Source organism: Cherax quadricarinatus, chromosome 57, assembly GCF_038502225.1.
Source record: "Cherax quadricarinatus isolate ZL_2023a chromosome 57, ASM3850222v1, whole genome shotgun sequence".
NCBI classification, from domain to species: Eukaryota; Metazoa; Arthropoda; class Malacostraca; order Decapoda; family Parastacidae; genus Cherax; species Cherax quadricarinatus.
This window is the reverse complement of record NC_091348.1, coordinates 13,830,403-13,846,914: the sequence shown is the minus strand read 5'-3', so window position 1 is coordinate 13,846,914 and position 16,512 is coordinate 13,830,403. Positions and strand designations below refer to the sequence as shown.

The window sequence follows — 16,512 nt, the reverse complement described above, 5'->3', positions numbered from 1 at the left end:
TTAATATACACAGTATGTTGTGGCACCATTTATTTTTCCATAACTAGGAAAGACTTTTAGCTAAGGCCAGTATTGCATTGTATTTACGAGGGGAGCACTAAACCCATAGGTCTCGTACAGCACCTGTGGGAATAGGGAACATTCAGGTTCAACCTTATCTATGGAAAATGAATTGAGGCTCAATTCCAGGATCAAGAGCCCCTCACAGGAACCTCCCGTAAGGGTAAGGAAGTCATTAGTGTCAATTAGTTTAGGATTAATTTTCACAATGTTGCACTAGTAGGACCCTTCAAGGTTTTTAATCCAAGGAAATGGAACTTCCCTTCCTCCCCTTAGATCAGATCTGATTATTTCCTACTCCCTCCCCTCTCTCTTTGTGAACCTTACGGATTTAGCGCTTATCTGTGAATACGTCAATAATCATCTGGTATTAATCTGAAAAGTTTTCAGCCAGGCTAATTAATCAGGTCATTTAAATAGATATTAAACACAAAGACCCTAGTGGAAATAGGTCACTATGACTTTTTTGGGGGGATTATCCTACGTAACTTACACATGTTACTATGTATGATAATTGAACTTAATGTGTAATTGTACCTTGCATCACTAAAGATCATTGTTTATAAAAATATTATCCATGGTACAACCATTGTGTAAAGAATAATATATATTCGTGCTTGAAAATGCAGTTATTTATATTTGTATCGTATATTACTATGGAAGACACTTGTAATTATCCCCCAAAATACGTAATTGTGCCTATATAAACTTACTGGTGTTGCATATCTTTCAAGTAAGTTTATTTAGGTACAGGTACACATAAATACAATTATCATATATAGCGTAAGATATGATAAATTACCTAGGATAACCTAAAAATGTCAGACAGTGACTTATTTCCTCATTAATCAGTGCAAATAAGTAAGTCTTTTTTTCTGAGTTATCCTAGGTAATTTACGCTTATGGTATTATGTAAGACAATTCTAGTCATCCATAAGTGCGAGAGTTTTCAGCAAATAAGTTTGCTTTTTATGGAAATAAGTAACGTTGACTGACTTTTTGGGTTATCCTAGGTAATTCACAATACGTATGATAATTGTACTTATGTGTACCTGTGCTTAAATAAACTTAATTACTTATTTACATACTAAGGTGTTTGTTTATATTTCTGTGTCATTATTACCAGACATTTAAGTGAAGGTACAGCTTGCAAAAAGTGCTAAGTATAGCGGTATTGGCAGCTAGCTTGGCAACAGTGCTGGCAACATCGTCACCTAGAGTCCTTTCGGCGCCGTTCTCAGAGACAGCCTCTGGTGAGTTTATTTTTGGTGAGATTTCTTACGGTGACAGCCGCCGCCGCCACCAGTGGCTCTCACCATATTTTTCCATGAACGTTGCTGCGCCTCACCGATAACCCGGAAAGGTTAGTTGTTAACCGATGATCCCGATAAATGGGGATGGAAAATCTCATGGCGGTGTCTGCAGCGGACGTTTCTCAATCTTGTTATTCTCACTTGAATTATTTTTTTTTAGCTCTCTTTTGTAGCAATGCATGCACGAGGTTCACATGATTTTGAGTGACTCTTATGAGCACATATTGTTAACAGCGTTAGTTATCTAAGTATTTTCTTAACACTTCTAATGCCAAGAAGCCTAGAGCCTTTATTTGGCGCCTTCATTTTTTTTTTCCTCTTGTACATGACATATATATACACGAGGTGTGAATCACTTTATTTACCTAAATTTACCAGAATTATGGGCATTTCCATGTACATATAGTACAACAGTATAGGTAATGTAATGTGTCATTGAATGTCTGCTATTTGTCTGAATTGTGGCCTTTATGACTAATCATTAGAGTTTAATTAGGTACGATGTAATAATATATTTGGATGGTAACCATTGTCTTACATTGTAACATATACAGATAACCTTAAAGAACTAATACTTAGCATTTTGTAAAATAAAGTAAGAATTTAAAAACATTTGTAAATATCACAGTTTTTGGATAAAAGTAAACTTTAGTTGTGAAGTTTGAGGATCTCACAACTGTTTGAGTACTGAAGTAAATAACCTCCATATATAATGTTATTTTTCTCATTTTTATATGATTTTCTAGTATTTTCAGGATATTTCCAATTTAGCACTAAAATATTTCCATTAAAAATCTATTAATTTGAATTAAAAGTGCTTATCCTAGTTTAAGTCTACAATAATATGCCATTGTTATATTCTGAGAGTATTCATGTTCCCTCGGAACCATTGTAAAAATTTATACTACCAACTGTAAAATATTTGTCAGTTTGTCTGAATAAGGCTCATATGGATATCTTGTGAAGAAGTCGTCAGATTAGCAAATTATCCAGGTGACACTTTATCCAGCAACGTTCTGTAAATATTAATTTATACATTATTTTCTCAAGCCCATTCTTTCTCGTTCATTATTATTATTATAATCAAAAGAAGCACTAAACCCTTCTCATTCATGAGAATGTAAGAATTAAAGGTTTGGTTTTATAAATGCATGCCTGTAGTGGCTTTAAATTTCTATAATTTACATGTATAATGTATACATATATTGTTATTTTTATTCCAACTTTATTTGCAGGCTTTGGAAAGGTGTAGAATTAGAGATTTGAGGTGTACGGATGGATAAAAGAAAAAATAAAGGGGATATGCATAGCATTTTGAAAATATCTAGCCAAAGATAGGACTTGCAGCAGTGAATTCAACATTAAGAAATTTAGATTTAGAAAGAATATTGGGAAGTACTGGTTTGGCAATAGCAAGTTTATCACATACAGGTACACACATAATTACATAAATTATACATAGCAGCATATATGTAAATTACCTAGGATAACCCAAAAATGTCAGTGACTTAATTCCATTGGGTTATTGATGAATGGAAAAAACTCCCAGGTGGCATCAATGATGCAAGAACTTTGAGTATCTTTAAATATAGGTTTGATGGGTACTTGAGTATGTGTGAGTGGTTGGCATGGTAGGCATGGGCCTACTTGCCTATGCTAGGCATGTCCATGCTTCCTTTCTTGTCGAATAATGTCATTACAAGACAGCTTATTCGCAGTAAAATTGATTGTTCATTATGTTCATCATTAATAAATCTTAATTTGAGGAAAGGACAATAGGGAATTCTACTCGAAGGCGATACCTGCCTGCCGAAATCGGAATGTCTGGTCAACTTATCGTAACCTGACTGAGTCATACAGTCCATCAAAGTGTGACTCAAATGTCTTTGTTTTTTATTTATTTAGCTACATCTGTCTAGTTAAACAATTCAGATACTATTCATCATATGTTTCCTTGGCTGTTTTCCATCTTAAAATAATTTTCCAGGCAATAACTGACCATCAAGATTACCATCAAAATGCCTGAGCTCACAGAGATTGAGAAGACTTCTCCACCAGCAGCGGAAGCTGTAGAGGAGCCAGAGGCTGGCTCAGGTTCGGACTCTGATGCATCAGAGGTAAGATCGCTTTTTATGTTGCTAATGATGTGGAGAAGGAATATTGGTAAAGCAAGTTATTTTCAATAGTTGTCAAATGTCTACCTGTCTGTAGTACTGTAATGGTATTTCATTTTCATTCAGTAAATTTGTTGGCAGATGTAACCAAAAGGTGGATCACCATTCCTTGAAAATATAAACTTAGCTAATTATCAGAGACATGATAAAATGTGCTAAGTCAGCAAATTGGGGGACCTTACTCATAGAAAAAGGTTTTGGAAAAATAAGACTTGATTATTAAGCTCAGAGGGCTAGTAACTCGAGAAAGCCAACAATGACTTACTTTTATTAGGGTCCTCCTTAGGCCCCCCCCTCTCAGGGTGCAGCCCACAACAATAGACGAGCTCCTAGGTGTCTACTGATAGGAAACAAAGACAGCAGGTGTTTAATGATAGAGGTCATCTCAAGAGAGGTGCCTTGATGCCAATGTGAGGCTCCTGCTCCAAGGAATTTAATTCTTCCCATTTTTAGATTGAACCTAAATGCTTCTCATTCCCCAGGTGCTATATGACCTGGGCAAAATAAAAGTTGAGATTTTGAGGGCCATCAAAGCTTGCAACTTAAGTTCTACCTCCCTGGAGTCCAGGAAACATATACATGTATTACCCAAATCTTGGTTGGAAATGAAGAGTGAACAAAATTTCCTCCAAAAATAGGACCCTGAACAGTATGTTCCCATTTAGGTTAGGAGGGCCCTCTTGCCTAAACCCAGCAGAGCCAGACATCCACTTGCACCCCACCTGAGTAATAAATAACAGCCTCTTCCCAGGATTAGAAGGAGCAATGTTTGGTACCCTGACCAATTGTCCAGAAGGCATGGCGAGGACAAATGCTCCAGGAAAGAAAGTAGGAAATTTGTCAAGTCAACAGTAGAGTGGGATGTCCTCATTCCAGAGTCAGCACAGAAATCCTTTGATTAGGAGCCAAATGCCCCACTCTTCGGCAAACAGGCTTCTTCAAGCCTTGGAAATCCATAGAGAGGTGTAAAAAAAAAAAATGAATGGTGCCCTAGTTCAATTGCCCATTGGGCTATGTATGAGAACAGATATCCCTGAGGGATAATGGGAATTTGTCACTGATGCTTAGGACTGAATAGAGCAAGATGTCTGCACTTGACTCCAGTGTCTTACCAATACTGTTAAACTTCTTGAACAGAATTCAACTTCACTTGTGAGTTGAATGTGCTACCACTCCTATATATTAACTCCTGCATGATTTTTACCTAATTATTCCTTCTCCATTGTTTTTATTTTTTGTTTATCCTGTATGTATTTAATTTAACAATTTTCTTTCTTGTATACATAATAAATGTGTGGGGGTGATTTTTCAGTGTGCCAGTGTTGCTCCATGTCTGCTCATATAGACTACAAGATCAGATTTCCTTACACCATTGTAGTAGTTTTTTAATTTAAAACCCATAGAAAATTATTCAATTTTGTTTATACTGAACACTTGTATAGCAGTGTGTGCCACTGAGGTTAAAGCAGCATCCCTTATCCTACCCATATAGAAATTTTCTATTACACTATGCAAGCAGTCTCATCTATTTCTTCACTGGAATTGTTAGGCAATACTTATTCATACAGGAACATGTGCTATACTAAAAGTAATACAGGAAAATATTTGAGGTATTAATTAATAAAGCTTAATTGATAGGAAAATAAAACTAATAATATACAGTATTATGTACACAGTATGAATGAAAGTTAAGATAAGATTTTGTTTGGATTTTTAACCCAGAGGGTTAGCCACCCAGGATAACCCAAGAAAGTCAGTGCGTCATCGAGGATTGTCTGTCTTATTTCCACTGGGGTCGTTTAATCTTATCCCTCAGGATGCAGTCGACACCATTTGGCTAACACCCAGGTACCTACCTACTTGCTAAGTGAATGGGGACAGCAGGTGTAAGGAAACACTCCCAATGTTTCCACTTGGCTGGGAATTGAACCACGGACACTCAGTGTATGTGGCGAGAGTATTGCCTACCAGACTATGGGACACAAACTTAGTGCACCACCTGGGAATCAAACCCAGATTGCAAGAATGGGAATCTTGCATGATACCATTACATCAGCTGGATTTACCATTAAACCAGCAGCAGTGGTGAAATGGTGCTTAATCAATTAAGATTTAATAGCTGTGAGTAAAATTTTTTTGTTGAAATTGATAGGCATATATTATACCTGGAGTTTACCTGGAGAGAGTTCCGGGGGTCAACGCCCCCGCGGCCCGGTCTGTGACCAGGCCTCCTGGTGGATCAGAGCCTGATCAACCAGGCTGTTGCTGCTGGCTGCACGCAAACCAACGTACGAGCCACAGCCCGGCTGGTCAGGAACCGACTTTAGGTGCTTGTCCAGTGCCAGCTTGAAGACTGCCAGGGGTCTGTTGGTAATCCCCCTTATGTATGCTGGGAGGCAGTTGAACAGTCTCGGGCCCCTGACACTTATTGTATGGTCTCTTAACATGCTAGTGACACCCCTGCTTTTCATTGGGGGGATGTTGCATCGTCTGCCAAGTCTTTTGCTTTCGTAGTGAGTGATTTTCGTGTGCAAGTTCGGTACTAGTCCCTCTAGGATTTTCCAGGTGTATATAATCATGTATCTCTCCCGCCTGCGTTCCAGGGAATACAGGTTCAGGAACCTCAAGCGCTCCCAGTAATTGAGGTGTTTTATCTCCGTTATGCACGCCGTGAAGGTTCTCTGTACATTTTCTAGGTCAGCAATTTCACCTGCCTTGAAAGGTGCTGTTAGTGTGCAGCAATATTCCAGCCTAGATAGAACAAGTGACCTGAAGAGTGTCATCATGGGCTTGGCCTCCCTAGTTTTGAAGGTTCTCATTATCCATCCTGTCATTTTTCTAGCAGATGCGATTGATACAATGTTATGGTCCTTGAAGGTGAGATCCTCCGACATGATAAATCCCAGGTCTTTGACGTTGGTGTTTCGCTCTATTTTGTGGCCAGAATTTGTTTTGTACTTTGATGAAGATTTAATTTCCTCGTGTTTACCATATCTGAGTAATTGAAATTTCTGTAAATAATGACTAGAAGGAGCATAAATGAGTGTATTTTCCAGAATTTCAGATTATTGCCTATTTGGAAACAATTCTCTTGGTATTCTATCTCTAAACAATAAAACTTGGGTATTCATCTGGTTACATTCCTGGAGACACGGTGAACACCAAAAAGGAGAATAATTTTTCAGAACACCACATAAAAGGAAAACAAAATAAGATCAAATATGTAAAATTAGAGGGCATGCCAAGTGGTGAGGGATTGGGTAGGATGTTGTATGTCTTTAGAAACAACTGCTGCTATTTGTTTTTCCTCTTGACATGTATGTTAATTTTCTCTTGGGCTGTACTTGGGAACCTACCCAGTTTCCAGTACATTAAGCAGTCGGGTGTGTGTAGCCAATTGTTTCCACCAAAATAGAAAGCTGTTTTTTTTTTTAACAATATTATGATGGTGACTTACCACCCTTGCTGGGAATTAGCTCCATTGGTACTCTGTTGTATCACATAGTAGTAACCTTTGTTAAACACCTACAGTGTGCAGGCACCTTCATATATTTCTAATTTTAAAGTAGTGTTAACAGTAGCAGATATTGTTTTTGATACCTTGTTGAATGCATAATTGTATTCATAAGTCTCTTTTTACCTTTGTGGGTTAGTTTCCTCGTTAAGGGAGATTTGTTGAATAGTAATATGAGCAGTTAAGTACGTACATATTTCTGTTTGGAATATAGCATTATGGAGGCTTACGGTGTGGGTGGTGTCAAGTTTGGGAGTCCTAGAATATCATTAGTGAAAGTAGTCTATGGAGGAGAGTAAGCTGTTGAATACCCATCATTTTGGGGAAAATATTTGTTTAATATATTCTTTATTTCTTTTGTTTTTCTTTTTAGGTCACCCTACCTTGGTGGGATATGGCCGGTTTGTTAAAAAAAAAAAAAAATTATCCTAGAATTTGAGAATGTTTTCCAAAATGGTTTAGCTCCCATTTTTACATGTATTTTATTAGCGTGTTTGAAATTTAATTATATTAACGTGTTATTGAAAATATGTATCTAAATTTAGGAGATTAAGCTTAGTCTGTACTTCTTTTCATAGTGATGTTTTGTGTCCATTCACCATGGTACAGTATGCCATTAGTGAACAATAAGTTCTTTAAATTGTTATTAGTTTGGTCATAATGGATGGTGTGTTGTAGAGGTCTTATGTTTTGATAAAGTTGGTTACTGATATAGTGATGTTAGGTTAAGCACTTTAAAAGGAGGGGTTTGGGATATTGACAGTTTGGAGGGACTTTTAAGCTGTCGTATCTGAGCGCCTCTGCAAAGACAGTGATTATGTACGAGTGAGATGAAAGTGTTGAATGATTTTTTTTTATTATTTTTTATCACACTGGCTGATTCCCACCAAGGCAGGGTGGCCCGAAAAAGAAAAACTTTCACCATCATTCACTCCATCACTGTCTTGCCAGAAGGGTGCTTTACACTACAGTTTTTAAACTGCAACATTAACACCCCTCCTTCAGAGTGCAGGCACTGTACTTCCCATCTCCAGGACTCAAGTCCAGCCTGCCGGTTTCCCTGAACCCCTTCATAAATGTTACTTTGCTCACACTCCAACAGCACGTCAAGTATTAAAAACCATTCGTCTCCATTCACTCCTATCAAACACGCTCACGCACGCCTGCTGGAAGTCCAAGCCCCTCGCACACAAAACCTCCTTTTCCCCCTCCCTCCAACCTTTCCTAGGCCGACCCCTACCCCGCCTTCCTTCCACTACAGACTGATACACTCTTGAAGTCATTCTGTTTCGCTCCATTCTCTCTACATGTCCGAACCACCTCAACAACCCTTCCTCAGCCCTCTGGACAACAGTTTTGGTAATCCCGCACCTCCTCCTAACTTCCAAACTACGAATTCTCTGCATTATATTCACACCACACATTGCTCTCAGACTTGACATCTCCACTGCCTCCAGCCTTCTCCTCGCTGCAACATTCATCACCCATGCTTCACACCCATGAATGATGATGAAAGTATTTTCTTTTTGGGGATTTTCTTTCTTTTTTGGGTCACCCTGCCTCGGTGGGAGATGGCTGACTTGTTGAAAAAAAAAAAATGTTATTAAGCTCTCTTTTCCAGTTTCAGATCTTTTACTGCTGTGGTAAAATTGTTAATTGATTCATTATGGAATCTTTTTTTTTTTTTCTTTTCTTTTCATTTGTTTTCTTTAATTTTCTTTTTTCCTATTAGGGTTATGAAAAGGGGAAGCTTATAGTTTTTGAGTCATTTCTAAAGTGCAGACTGGTAGAAAAAGATTAGCAATGGGTTTTATCATCACTGGGATTAATAATTCTAATAAATTGTTATTTTTGTGCGTGTATATTTAGACACTTAGTCCCTACCCCATCGTCTTATGTCCGAAAAATTGCAATTCCTCCTCTCACACTGTCCTACGTACGTTTTATGGGGTATATTTTTCCATCAGACATTATGCAGGTGTTAGTGGGATAGTATGTTGGTCTAAATCTTGTCAGGTGCAGAAATAATGTTTCTGATTGTTGGATTGAGTTATTGACAGTACAACATTAGTAACTGGGAGTATATAGTACAATTTAATAAGTTTCAGTCATACGCTTGATAGAGATTATTAGTCTTAGTCACTAGTAATTTTTTGGGCTGCTTTTGTCCAGTTTGTTTTGAGGATTAGATTTCATAATTTATCATTGAAGTCAGTTATGTTAGTATTTAGGATTCTATATACAGCTCTTAATTGTTATCAGAATCTTAGCATTCGTTAACAGTTTGGGCAGATATATATTCTCCACAGGCATATGTAGATTTTATGATTTTTCTTAAATTTCATCTCATTTGCATAGTAAATTGCAATACCTCCCCTTTCTTATTAGGTCTACAGTTGCAAATGGATGAGTGTCCAGGTATGTTAAATACATTCGTTACTTGACCTTTTATCCAGGGATTTTAGAATTAAGTTGGTGTTAAGATATTCTAGTAAGGCTTTTAATGTCACTATTGTATTTAGGGGTCTGGCATTGTGGTTGAATACATTTATACATTTGCTGTTCTTAATGATATTTTTTGGCAAGGTTTGCAGTGCAGTATAGAATATTTCTTCATTATTACATTTATGGGGAAGTGCTAAACCCATAGGGGGCCATACAGCACCTGGGGCATGAGAGGCAATCAGGCTTGATTCAAGGAAGTGGAGAGTAACTTTAATTTCTTGGATCAAGAGTTTTTCACTGGCGTCAAAACACCTTACCTGAAAGCAGTATAGTACAGTAATAGAAATTTTGATCAGGATGTTGGCTGTAGTACATAATTTATACAGTAGTAGTTTTGAGTTCAGGATTATTAATATACTATAAATTATGAAATAGAGCGAGATTTAATTTCACTGAAAACAAATGTACATTTAAAACAGACTCCAGCTCTTGATTACAGCTGCACTTGATTCATTTATGGAAAAATACAATAAACCTGATGCAGCTGTGAGTGCCATATTGGGCCTCATGAATGAAACAAAAACAGTGCTATCTATGTTCACGTGTAGGAACAACATGCCAACATTCATTGAACTATAGAGCCAATGCATTGGAGTCATGTGAGTTTTGAAACAGCACCACAACGAAATAACCTATTATGACAGCCTCTTGTAAATACACATTCTGAGTTGCAAGAGAAAATGAGCCAAGACAAAATGAGCTGCTTACTACCAGTTGTTATAATACATAATATTGTGATGGCTTGGCTGCTGTCTTTTAAAAACTTTCTAACATGGCTTGTGCATTTCCTCTTGAATTTCAAAGGTATATGAAATAACTCTTAGGTTATGGCAATATTCAGGTAAAGACGTTGAGAAAAAGAACAGAAATTATGACTGATTACAACAGATACTCACCCATGCTGAGTACCAGCTCAGCTGTGTTCATTGGCTCTAATCACATGAGCCACATTAATAGAAACCACCCTTTTCTTTTTCCCCGGTTTGTTTCGGGTTCAAGATACTGCACGTGTTCCAACAAAACAGCCTGAAAGTGCAACATTTCAGTTAGTAAATGATGTCTGTAATATACACAGTCCAGTGGCTTAAGAAGGAATTAAGTCACATAATGTAATGAAATGGAATAGAGAGAGCTTTGCGATTAAATTAGTTATAGTACTGTACAGTTAATTACTCGCCAAGAAACTGTTGTATCATTTGGGGTTCATGAGCTGAATGACATGCTACTTAATTTGACTCGTCTAGATTGGCTTTGAAGTGTATTCCGAGTTAAAAAGAATTGAAGACCTATTGGAGGTCTTTTTCTGATGTGGCATAAGAACTTGTGTTAATATAAAATTTATGCTTTAATTTTAGTCATGGGATGGCCATTGGTAAATTTTTAAATTAAATCTAGAACAGCAAAAGCTGAATATAACAGATAATGGAAAAATAATGAAAACTAACCAAATGGCATGTTGAGCATTGGCAAATTAATCCTTAGTAGTTCCTGATGAACTGCATAGTAGTGAAACGTTTATACAAGCTTATTTCAGTCAAAATTGTGTATTTGTCATGAAGTATTTTATGGTGTACTTTAAAGGGTAGAGAGGCAGTTTGTGGGTTAAGAAGTTTTTGTAGGAGGGTCTAAGTGGTACATGATCCAAGATGTTTGGAAGTGTAAAATGGCTCACTGCAGTTTTAATTTGAAAGTATTATAATTTTTGTATATGCACTTGCTGTGCCTGGTTGCCAACACAAATCTATATATATACAGTGGTACTTCAAGTTATGAACTTAATTCGTTCCAGAAGGCTGTTCGAGTGCCATTACTGAACGAATTTGTTTCCTAAAGGAATAATGTAAATTAGATTAGTCTGTTTCAGACCCCTAAAAATGCACTTACGAAAGCACTTACAAAAACACAATTACAGAATTGTTCGAGTTGGGAGCTGTTCGAAACTTGAGGTACCACTGTATATACATGTATACATGTCATGCCTGGTTTATGTTAAGGTTAATCTCTTAATTGGGCTTTGTTGAGATAGTCAGCAGAGCTCCTCATGATGACTTGATCATTCATCAGCTTACTGTGTACCATTAATTTTTGGTGGCCACAACAGTGAAAGAGTTAATATACTTTAGTATTTGTGTTTACTTACCAACAAATTGGAAATAGTGGGAGAACATTCCCCCATTATTGGTGAAGTCCAGCAAACTAATTCTGTATTAAAGGTAAATTCAGTCTTGCACATGGATCAAAGATGTACTTTTATCATGAACATGTACCAAGATGAGGGTTTAACAGATGATGATGTGACCAGGCACTCAGGATACTCTCCTATTAACTAAGGCTTCCTGAACCTTTTAGTTTTGTCACATTAATTAATGCTAAATCAGAGATCATCTTCTCTGGCCACTTTACATTAATTGTAACACTACTTTTGGCACACTTATGAAATTACCAGATGGTAATCATCCAGTGCATCAGAATGAAATGGTCCTTTCAAGATAAGGGAAACTGCAATCATTGTGGACATGTATATACATGTACAGACCCAATGCATTGGTACATTCTCTGATTTACACAAATATCAACAGCATGATTGAAGCCTGGTGAAAGGGGGGGGGAGTGGAGAAACGGCTTGCTTATTTGTGGAAAGCGTTTGCGGAGGTTGTTGGTAAGAACGCAAGTGAAATTAGGCTAACAGCACACAGTAGCCCAGGAGCTAGATATTTGTCAGAACATTTGGCAGTTGAGCCAGATTTAAGGGATCTGTCTCCCAGGGCATAGTCACCTGCCTCTAAATTGGAAAATGGTAACTCAGTCATTATGGAAGTAATTTCCTATGCATATTCACCGAAATACCTGCTGTGAGGGAAAGGTGAACATAAGAAAGACTAATCTGATAGTCTTAGGATGTTATGTTTTAAGGGCTATAGATGCTTGAAATATTAAGTATCTGGCTACACCAACATCAAATAAGTATGTAGAAGTATAAATTATAATTAAATCTTAGTCTACCTGAGCATAGTAACGAAAGCTAGCACATATATAGGTAAGTATTTTTATGTATAAAGTCTTTGGCATTGTTTTATTTCCAATACCATATGTCCCACTTTAAACCTTAAACTGTAGCATACCTGGAAATTAAATTTTCTGTGTAGTAAGATTTTGAAAAAAAAAAAGTCATGTTTTCTTATAGATTGAAGGAGTGCATTTTTATAAATTGAATGAGACTAAAATGATTGGAATTGGTAAAAACATAAGATTTTATGGTGTTGAAGTTGGCAAAAAAAATTATCACTTGTTGGCAATAGTAGCATAAATGTACCAGCGATATTTCTTTTACAATTTATTGATGCTTAATCATAATTTTTTCAGTTTTCTTATTTTTAGTGCTTAACACTATGTATACTAGTTTCTTATGGTATTAGATGTCTCCAAGGTTTGGGAGGGAGATGCATAGCCCATCATTGCTCCACTTGGAATATACAGTATAAATTGGTGCAGATAATTTTTGTTTTACTGGTTTAGTGTTCTAACAAAGAATACTTTTCATACTAAAATATTTTCAGTGTGTAATACTTGGTTAATTATTGTAAAGTTAGGTTTGAGGGAATATCCTGGGGTATATTCAAACAATATACAGGTCTCCCTCCACATTTGTGAGTTCCACTTTCTTGGGCTTCGAACATTCGCAAATACCCAGCTGCCCTATCATATTTAAAATATGTCATTACGTATGCTAGGAATTGTGGTAGTGGCAAAGTTTGTTTGGAGATAGAAGATGGTCCTTCAGTATGAATAATATCAGCTCTACGGTTTATTTATCACAATTCATCTAATATGACATAATAAACAATATTAATAACATAGAAACATGCCATATACCCTAGAATGAATAAAATGTCATTAAGTATGTCACGAGTGTTGCTGTGTTGTTGTTGTTGTATGGTGTATAAGGGCCACTGAGAGCATAAGCCATGCACAGTGGTGGTGAAGGCGGCATCAGAGGTGGTAGAGATGGCGGTGTTGTCAGTCACACTATAGTATAACTCGAACAACGTTGGAGGAGTTAGGTTCGTGCTGTCCTTTTTCTATCGATTAATTGCTCAACTTGCTTGCTACACTGTTAATGCTACACTTTATCACTGGCTGGCACTATAGCCTTTATTAATTTGTGCTGCTTTAGTATTGTACATGTTGTTAGAATCACTGAAGAAGGCACATTCTCCCTTCTCTCTTCCTCCTCCACTTTGGTACTCTGCGACAAGTTCTTTCTTGAATTCTATAGTCTTTCTCACCTTTACCAAAGGGCTGGCACTAATACAATATTTTATGATGTTTTCATGTGTTTTATGATTGTTCATGGTTCAATAGGTTAAGGAAGCAGTATTGTTAGGCTAAGTAAATGCTGTTATTATATTTTCCTAAAAAATAAATATATATATATATATATATATATATATATATATATATATATATATATATATATATATATATATATATATATATATATATATATATATATATATATATATATATATATATATATATATATATATATATATATATATATATATATATATATATATATATATATATATATATATATATATATATATATATATATATATATATATATATATATATATATATATATATATATATATATATATATATATATATATATATATATATATATATATATATATATATATATATATATATATATGTCGTGCCGAATATGTAAAACTGGTCAATTAGCAAGAACTCATTTAAAATTAAGTCCTTTCTAAAATTTTCTCTTATACGTTTAAAGATATATTTTTTTCATTAATGTTGATGTAAAAATTTATAATTTTGCACCAAAAGGAACTTTGAAAACTTACCTAACCTTATTATAACAAGAACAATTTATTTTAGCCTAACCCAACTAAATATATTTTAGATTTGTTTACAATAATTTAATACTAAACAAACACAGTGAAATATATATTTTTCGTTAGGTTCAGAATGATTTTGGCGAAATTATTACATACACAAATTTTCACTTGTCCTATATGGCAAGATGAGCGTTGCTATTTAAGTCAAGATCGCAAGTTCTGCCTATTCGGCACGACATATATATATATATATATATATATATATATATATATATATATATATATATATATATATATATATATATATATATATATATATATATATATATATATATATATATATATATATATATATATATATATATATATATATGTATATATATATATATATATACATATATATATATATATATATATATATATATATATATGTATATATATATGTATATTATAGGTAGTAGGTTGGTAGACAGCAACCGCCCAGGGAGGTACTACCGTCCTGCCAAGTGAGTGTAAAACGAAAGCCTGTAATTGTTTTACATGATGGTAGGATTGCTGGTGTCCTTTTTTCTGTCTCATGAACATGCAAGATTTCAGGTACGTCTTGCTACTTCTACTTACACTTAGGTCACACTACACATACATGTACAAGCACATATATACACACCCCTCTGGGTTTTCTTCTATTTTCTTTCTAGTTCTTATTCTTGTTTATTTCCTCTTATCTCCATGGGGAAGTGGAACAGAATTCTTCCTCCGTAAGCCATGCGTGTTGTAAGAGGCAACTAAAATGCCGGGAGCAAGGGGCTAGTAACCTCTTCTCCTGTATATATTACTAAATGTAAAAGGAGAAACTTTCGTTTTTCCTTTTGGGCCACCCCGCCTCGGTGGGATACGGCCGGTGTGTTGAAAGAAAGAAGAAGTATATGTATATGTATATATATGGTAGTAGGTTGGTAGACAGCAACCGCCCAGGGAGGTACTACCGTCCTGCCAAGTGAGTGTAAAACGAAAGCCTGTAATTGTTTTACATGATGGTAGGATTGCTGGTGTCCTTTTTTCTGTCTCATGAACATGCAAGATTTCAGGTACGTCTTGCTACTTCTACTTACACTTAGGTCACACTACACATACATGTACAAGCACATATATACACACCCCTCTGGGTTTTCTTCTATTTTCTTTCTAGTTCTTATTCTTGTTTATTTCCTCTTATCTCCATGGGGAAGTGGAACAGAATTCTTCCTCCGTAAGCCATGCGTGTTGTAAGAGGCGACTAAAATGCCGGGAGCAAGGGGCTAGTAACCTCTTCTCCTGTATATATTACTAAATGTAAAAGGAGAAACTTTCGTTTTTCCTTTTGGGCCACCCCGCCTCGGTGGGATACGGCCGGTGTGTTGAAAGAAGAAAGAAAGAATATATATATATATATATATATATATATATTATATATATATATATATATGGTAGTAGGTTGGTAGACAGCAACCACCCAGGGAGGTACTACCGTCCTGCCAAGTGAGTGTAAAACGAAGCCTGTGATTGTTTTACATGATGGTAGGATTGCTGATGTCTTTTGTCTGTCTCATAAATATGCAAGATTACAGGCATGTCTTGCTACTTCTACTTACACTTAGGTCACACTACACATACATGTACACATTTATTTATACACACTCATCTGAGTTTTCTTTGATTTTATCTTAATAGTTCTTGGTCTTATTAATTTTCCTTTTATATCCATGGGGAAGTGGAATAAGAATCTTTCCTCCGTAAGCCATGCGTGTTGTAAAAGTCAACTAAAATGCCGGGAACAATGGGCTAGTAACCCCTTTTCCTGTAAAGATTACTAAAAAGAATAAGAAGAAGAAAATTGTCAAAGTGGGAAGTCTGAATGTGCGTGGATGTTGTGCAGATGATAAGAAAGAGATGATTGTGGATGTTATGAATGAGAAGAAGCTGGATGTCCTGGCTTTAAGTGAAACAAAGCTGAAGGGGGTGGGAGAGTTTCAGTGGAGAGGAATAAATGGGATTAGGTCAGGGGTTTCAAATAGAGTTAGAGCTAAAGAAGGAGTAGC

The 16,512-nt window shown here is 35.9% G+C and overlaps 1 protein-coding gene across 4 annotated transcripts in view; it reads left to right on the top strand.

The window, feature by feature from the left end:
- Positions 1–1,159: 1,159 nt before the first annotated feature.
- Positions 1,160–16,512, top strand: part of Nacalpha (nascent polypeptide associated complex protein alpha subunit) — a 41,444-nt gene continuing 26,091 nt past the window's right edge. Inside the window, exons 1-3 of one of the 4 annotated variants that reach the window (XM_053783206.2) lie at positions 1,160–1,313; positions 3,361–3,490; positions 9,450–9,479. In XM_053783206.2, the coding sequence (XP_053639181.1) occupies positions 3,392–3,490; positions 9,450–9,479 (129 nt within the window). In that variant the 5' untranslated portion in view covers positions 1,160–1,313; positions 3,361–3,391. Of the gene's footprint in view, positions 1,424–3,360; positions 3,491–9,449; positions 9,480–16,512 lie in introns of all 4 variants that reach the window. The other 3 variants (XM_053783205.1, XM_053783207.2, XM_053783209.1) reach the window with 3 other exon arrangements.